General features: G+C 46.2%; 1 protein-coding gene across 1 annotated transcript in view; it reads right to left on the bottom strand.

Annotated features, from left to right (window-relative positions):
- Window positions 1-2,171: 2,171 nt before the first annotated feature.
- The window catches only part of PLA1A (phospholipase A1 member A), a 32,158-nt gene continuing 26,805 nt past the window's right edge, over window positions 2,172-7,524 (bottom strand). The window contains exons 9-11 of the mRNA XM_055002172.1: window positions 5,857-5,965; window positions 4,147-4,311; window positions 2,172-2,468 (exon numbers count right to left, since the gene is read on the bottom strand). Coding sequence (XP_054858147.1) covers window positions 2,333-2,468; window positions 4,147-4,311; window positions 5,857-5,965 — 410 coding nt within the window. The 3' untranslated portion in view covers window positions 2,172-2,332. The remainder of the gene's footprint in view (window positions 2,469-4,146; window positions 4,312-5,856; window positions 5,966-7,524) is intronic.

The following is a 7,524-nucleotide window of genomic DNA, read 5'->3' as shown; positions in this document are numbered from 1 at the left end:
TCCAGCCATCTCATTTTAGGTCTTTCTCTTTTCCTACAAAATAGAAAAGAGTCCAGTAGCACCTTTAAGACTAACCAACTTTACTGTAGCATAAGCTTTCAAGAACCACAGCTCTCTTCATCAGATGCCACAGTTCTCTTCATCAGAAGAGAGCTGTGGTTTTCGAAAGCTTATGCTACAGTAAAGTTGGTTAGTCTTAAAGGTGCTACTGGACTCTTTTCTATTTTGCTACTGCAGACTAACATGGCTAACTCCTCTGGATCTTTTCCTATAGCCTTCCACTTTTCCTAGCATTATTGACTTTTCCAGACATTTTTAAAAAGTTGGGTCTGGGTTCCATGTGGATAGTCTGTGCACATGGAGCAGCAAAAAAAATGAGAGAATAACTCCCCCGTGCTGTTTTGAGTGGGAAAACGGCTGGCGGGGGGGGGGGGAAGAGGATTTCCTCCTCTCACAGTGGTGTTCAAGCAGGCTCTCCTTTATTTTTTATCAGCCTTCCTTGCAGCTGCTGCGTGGCTGCAGGGAAGCACAGTTGGATGTCTGTCCTCAACTCTTTAAAAACCAGCATGTCTTGTGTGAACATTTTGACTGCACATTGGAAACCTAAGCTAGAGAAGTGTTTGCAAAGAAAACTCCTGCCTGAATTTGAATTAATAAACCAGGTTACCAGGAAAAATCTGTGGTGCTTTATTGGGAAAAGGAGTTTTTTGATGCCTTAGTTTCCAGTGCCTCCTTGTGGCGGCTTCTTGGGCAGAGCTGGAAGCATCCTTGTAATTCTGGGAGATCTCCAGCCACCACCTGGAGGTTGGGAACCCCAGAACATAAGATGAAGCCAATCAGTAAGAACCAAATGAACATTTTTTACTTTGGAGGCGGCGGGGGCGGGGAGGGTACATCTAATCAACGTCTTGGCAGAATATTGGCAGAATTAAAGGACTTTTCATATCTGCCTCTTCCTTTAATACAGTCTTCTTGTCCTATCCTGTGGTGGTCAAGCAAAATCCCAGCATCTCCCTCCATGGCAGCGTGGGCACCCATCTTTGCAAGTGAAATTGCAGGGGTAGATACCAGCAAACTGAATTCCAGCTAAGCCCTCATGCCCCCCCCCAAACTTCAAATAGGTTGGCTGCTTTTTTAAAGTTTTAAAAGCACAAACTCAGGGAATGGGACAGAAGTTTCCTGACAACGTTGGGGAGGGGGCCAGGAAACCAGCTCCCTTCTACAAGGACCGGCCCAATCTGTGAATGGTTCTGGTCAAAAAAACAGGCAGAACCAGAATGTCCTTGTGCAGGTGTAAAGGGTGGCTGCATTTGGAATGCTATGTATAATTCTGGTCACCATAGCCCAAGCAGGCTACTGTAGCACTGGAAAAGATGCAGAAAAGGGCAGCCAAAGTAATCTTGGGATCAGAACAGCTTCCCTATGAAGAAAGGGTAGAGTTTGAACCTTTATTATTATTTTTACTTCAGAGAAAAGACAACTAAGGGCCAAACTAGCTGTGCCCTTGTCCTCGGTGTTGGACCTCTGTCATGTCTACTTTGGCCCTAATGGGGAACACGACAAAGGTGGAGAAACTGGAGAGAGACAGAACTTTTCCCCCCTCTCCCATAATATTTGAAGTCATGGTCACTTGATGTAGATGCAGGGACAGAAGGAAAGAAAATCCTTCTCTACTCGAAGAGTAGTTAACATGTGGAACTCACTGCCACAAGAGGTAGTGATAGCCACTAGTTTAATTGCATTTAAAGGTGGGTTAGACTAACTCATGAAGAAGCCATCATGACTAAATGCAGGGCTTTTTTTCAGCTGGAACACGGGGGAACGGAGTTCTGGAACCTCTTGAAAATGGTCACATGGCTGGTGGCTCCGCCCCCTGATCTCCAGACAGAGGGGAGTTGAGATTGCCCTCCGCGCTGCTGTGCTGTGCGGCGCGGAGGGCAATCTCAACTCCCCTCTGTCTGGAGATCAGGGGGCGGGGCCACCAGCCATGTGAACATTTTCTCCAAGGGCAACCCACTGAGTTCCGCCACCTCTTTTCCCAGGTGGTGGACTAGATGGACCGTGGCTGTCATCTGCTACAAGCTGGTCTTTTCAGTCTGCAGTGCAAGAAAGGAATATGTATGTTTGGACTGAAAGTGCTTCTAGATAGACCCCCACCCCATCTTTACATGTTGTGTTTTGTCATCTTCTTTATTGCAAAATTCAGTGGCTTTGGGTGGAGACATACAGGCATTCTAAGGGGGGCACGAGTGATTCGAACACACATCTGCACCGTTTCAAAGCCTGTGTTTTCAGGGCAGAGAACGTGGGCTCAGACCACTTCCAGCATACTTCACTGCCGAGGTGCTGTTGGTACCTCTGTATCTGCTGGGGGAGCTGTGCTAGGCGTGCACGCAATGGCCAGGTCATAGGAAGGGCTTATGCTTCTGGTCAGAGTCATTGCCTGAGTCAGGCAGAAGATCTTCTCCCTGCAAGAGGAACGGGTCAAAGTTAGAGGATGCTAACAATGCCAAAGGTGAGTCCTTTATGAAGGTGCCATATTACTGTCACAAGCGATGCAAGTGGCCTGGGTCGGTGTACCAAAGTATCAACCACCCTGCAATACCTCAGCATGCCTCCCCAAGTTACATTCCTGGCTCAAGCTTTTCCTTGCTGTTGTTTCCTTTGCTAGATCCTTGTTTGGCTTCAGCACCAGGCTGAGCTACTTTTGTAGCATTTGATTTTACTTCATTTGTACACTGCCTTTCTCCTCCAGTAGGGATCCGATGAAGTTTCACATCATTATCCTTGCAACAAGCCTGTGAGGTAGGCTGGGGCTGGGCTGAGAATGCTTGACTGGCCCAAAGTCATCCAGCAGTTCCATGGTGGAGCATGGCAGCTATAGCTTCTGATGTCAGAAACTGAGCTCTGCTAGGGATTGGCTAGATCCCCTAATCAATTTCACAGAGGAGGCTGGCTTGGGTCAGATTCCATTCCCTATAAATATATGGGAGCTCTGGACTTTTCTTTGTCCCCATTTTGGAACATCCAGAGACCCCAAGACTAGTGGGCCTGGGGTTAAGGGTGCATCCATCTTGGTCATGCAAGGAACTCTGTACATGCTCCGAGGAACCTGCTACAACCTAGGACAAGTGTACTTAGCTGAAAGGGAAACTACACGAGACGCCCAGGCACTTGTTGGGTCCCTCAAGGTTCCCTGGGTAATGTAGTCTTACAAAGAACAGCTGCTCAATGCAATTCTCCGCTGGGGGAAGAACGATGGGAGAGATTCTCTGTTTTGCAAAAATCCGAGATGCGATTCTCCACCAGAGAGAAGAGCAGTGGGGGGATTCTCTCTCTCTTACAAAATGCCGCCCTGGATTTCCTGCCTCCTATTACATCCACCCTGCCCTCGAGCTCCTGGAGGAAAACCCGAGTGGAGGCTTTTGGCAAGGGACAGAAAATCCCTGCACACACTGCTCTTCCCCTGGTGGAGAATCGCATTGAGCGACTGTTCTTTGCAAGGCTACACTACTCGGGGGAACTTGTGGGACCCAATACATGAGGAACACATATCTGGCCTCATACAGTTTGGCTGTGAGTTAGACTAACTTCATACCTTTATTTGAGAGACTGTGTGCTGTGTGAAAGCATGCTCTTCCCTTTGTTTTGTATTTTGTCCTGTTCCCTACCCCTCTTGAATTCACACACCATTCTCCCCTTTTTTCTAAAATAACCCTTCTTTTTATGAAGACTTTTTTTGGCTTCCTTAGTGCAATACATTTCTCCGGGATAATTCTCTAAATCTCTTCCCTATTTGTCTGATTGCCTGGGCACTACATAGTTTGCTATAAGTATTTTCCAGAGTTTCCACCCTGCGGCTCTTTCTCGGTGGGTCCGAGGTACCTGAGTGGTGGCAGCCACTTAACAGGGTGTTTTCCAGGGAAACCTTCTTCTAAGGGTACTCCCAGGAAGAACAGGCACTTCCCCCTTACTGTAACAGTACTCGTGGGATTACATTGTTTGGCCTTTGTGAACTATATTGATATTTAAAGACAAGAATGGAAAATCATCCCACAAATCAGCCTGCAGGCCTGTGTGCCCCTGCATGAGGCCAGAGAGTTTTCTGTTACTAGACCAGGCTTTCGAAAGATGCTACTTGCTTACCTTGGATTGACAGGAAGGGGAGCAGCACAAAACTGGCTGACCACCGGGTCCTCGTCCTTGCTCCTTCTCCAGCTCCTCGGGTGGTAGAGCAAGCTCACGCTCTCCACCTGGCACAGTGGTATGGAGTGAGTCACCAGATTTTTGCCCAGCGTCTCCTGCTTGGGTCTGCAAAACCCAGCAAAGGAAGTGAGTAAGCGTACGGTAAATACACTTTGATTGGGTTGCTGAAGTTTTATTAACTTGTGTAAGCACTCATAGTTTTAGATGTCACTATGATGTCTTTCTAGATTTACAAACCCCAGAGGGGTGGGGGGAACTCTTGGGTTTCTGGAGACGGATTCATTGGGGAGAGTGGAAGGCAACAAAAGAGAGCCACAGCAAAAACTTTTTGGCTATACATTCAGAATCTCTCTACATGAGAGGCCTCGGCACATGTTCATCAAGTGTAGAGAGACATAGTATTAGCTAGGAAGCATAGTTTAAAAAGACAGAGTGGGCAGAGATCTGTCCTCAGAGGGTTTGTTAATTTCATCTTCACCTCCCAAAGGCTCTGTTAATTTCACCTCTCCAGTCTAAACTGTGTAGGATTGCAACTAGAGGTCAGTGAGAAATGGGCTGAAGTTCCCTTCTGGCTTTTCACAGCCACTTCACACAGCTCCAGTGTATAGCAAAGCCTTTGCCCTGCCTTCGATTCTGTCTTTTTAAACTACCCTTCCCGGCTAACAGGTGTTCTTCACGTGTCAGATGTGTGATGTAGAGAGAATCTCAGCTACACATACCAGAAGACTAGTCTTGTTATGGGAAGTGGAATTTCTTTTCCAAGATTCACTTTTTTAGAGACAGCTATTGATTCCTCTTATTCTCGTTTTTCTTTTTTAAAAGAGTGATTCCCCTTTTATTTTTCTTTTAAATCAATGCACCCTTTTTTAACTTCAGCCTTTCCAACTGTTTTGTGCCATACACCACTCGGTAGTGCTCTAACAGGAAGATAGGTGATACACAGCCTGCCTCTGAGAATCTACAGAGTGAAGTTCTGAAATTTTGCAGAACCCCTCTTTCTGCACCTCCTCTCTTTGAATTTCTCTTTAATCAATACAGACTTGATCAGAAACTGTCTCCAAATTTCTAAAAGGAGGAAAAGAAAAGGATTGTTAGATTTTAGGGAGAAATTGTGTAAAGAGGAATTAAGAGATGGTTGTTGTGGATTTTCCGGGCTGTATAGCCGTGGTCTTGGCATTGTAGTGCCTGACGTTTCGCAGCTGCTGGCGAAACGTCAGGAACTACAATGCCAAGACCACGGCTATACAGCCCGGAAAATCCACAACAACCGTTGTTCTCCGGCCGTGAAAGCCTTTGACAGGAATTAAGAGAATTCCTCTTCACAGCCTTACAGAAGACCCTGCCATTTAGTTCCAGCCCTTGCAAAGTCTCCCAGCAAGTTTGGCTTCAGGGACCCCAATCACTTTCTTTCTGTAATAAGATCCTGCCAGATTTCACTGAAACCTACACAAACATTTGCAATTGCAGATCCATGGGAGGGTCATGTCTTCACAGTATTTAATGTTACTAGATCCCTTGTAGATCAGCCTATCTGGCCTTCTATGCTCCTGCTACAATTACACTTTGTGTAGATACTCCACCGGTAAGGTGCAGCAGAGAAAAAGGGACAAAGACAGCGAAGGCACACTGGACTTGTCCACGGTTACTCACACAGTGATGGTGGTACTGAAGGTAAAGTTTCTGCTCATGAAATAGACCTCAATGGTAGTATCCGAGGTTCTCCTCTGCTGCAAGCGAACTTTAACCAGGCTGTGATACACTAAGCAAAAGAGAAAGCCATTCTCGTGTTCAGACAACCAGGATGTAGGAAGGCTGTGGTATTTTTCTGAGGGGTGGAGTGTCTGACTCTCTCATGACAAGGATCCTTTCATTGTAAAATATTCCCAGTTCTTCATCCCCTGTACTGCACGCTGTAACTGTCTCTCTACGGGCCAAACTACAAGTGACGAATGACACTTGAATGGCAAGTGTATTCTTCCCTGTTCACTTGCCCTCCACTTGCTCTCCACTCAATCCACTTGCCGTTCAAATGTCATTCATCATTTGTAGCTTGGCCCTACATGTTACTTCTTTTATGAGTTCTCCGCAGATCCAATCCGTGCTTTACACAGACACACGTCAGCTCTGAGGATTGTTTTTGAATTTTAAAAAGTGTGCAAACAGGTTCAGAAAGCAGCCACTGAAGGAGGAAGAGCTCCTTTTTCCCAAGCTCTTTTTCTCCATGCAAAAACATTGTGGAGGGGAGATATTTCCCCATTTCTGCTGCTCCACGTGGAGGTATTTTGTGCCTGTGTCGCAGCAGTTCTGTCTTTATACACATCAAACATTTTTGCGTAGTCTGAGAGTATATTGATGTTCATTTAGTAAGTTTTCACGGTGACTTTTTTTGTAGTTAGTGGCTTTCTTTCTGTGATTCTCTCATTTGACATCCTTCCTCCCCTGGCAACATTTTCCCAAGCCCATTTGCGCTGTCGTCTTTTATAGATGCCAATCCCCAAGCTGATGTGTGTATGTGCAGAGCACAGGCTGAGTCCGTGAAGAACTTGTAAAAGAAGTAATGTGTAGAGTGACTGGATGTCTTTGAAACCTGCAGATGTTCCTCTGGTTGGGTCAAGAAAAGGAAGTAAACCTGTGACAGAAAACGGACATCAAGGACACTTGTTTCCTAAGAACGAATATCCGGTTAACTGGTTTTCCTGAGGAACAAATTCACTGGATGCACTCTGCATGTTCTCAGAGCTGTGTCATCATGACTGCTGTATGTGACAACTAGCATGTGTGAATGGGCCATCACAGAACTCAGAAAGAGCAATCTCCTTCCATCACTTGACACTATTTTTCGGGGGAGTACATTCATACATCCAGTCCCCCCAAGTGCAGAGAAAGTGACGTAAAACCCTTTGCGTCTGTGGGTTTCTGCATGTTGGGCTGCCTCCCTAGAATGATATCACATTTACAGTCCCCAGTAGCAAACTGGAAAAAACCCGAACCATGCGCACGAACTGGAAAAAACCCAAACCATGTGGTTCGTGGTCCATCAAATGTCATGAACCACGAACTTTCAAGAACCTGCCCCTGGTTCGTGAACTGGTTTGTTTGGTTCGTGAAAACGTCACATCTGGGTCAGAAAACCGTCACTTCCAGGTCAGCAGAAGGTCTGCAAGAAGTCCATCCCCTGTTGCCTAGGAAACTGATTGATTGGCACCAGGCTGTCTGCAGTCACAAACCAAAAAATGAACCAAACGAACCAGCCTAAAGTTCATGGTGGTTCATCAGAAATGGGATCTGACGAACTGCGGTTCGCGAACCACAAACCAG

This window comes from Eublepharis macularius, chromosome 18, assembly GCF_028583425.1.
Source record: "Eublepharis macularius isolate TG4126 chromosome 18, MPM_Emac_v1.0, whole genome shotgun sequence".
Lineage (NCBI taxonomy): Eukaryota > Metazoa > Chordata > Lepidosauria > Squamata > Eublepharidae > Eublepharis > Eublepharis macularius.
This window is presented reverse-complemented; position numbering and strand designations above follow the sequence as displayed.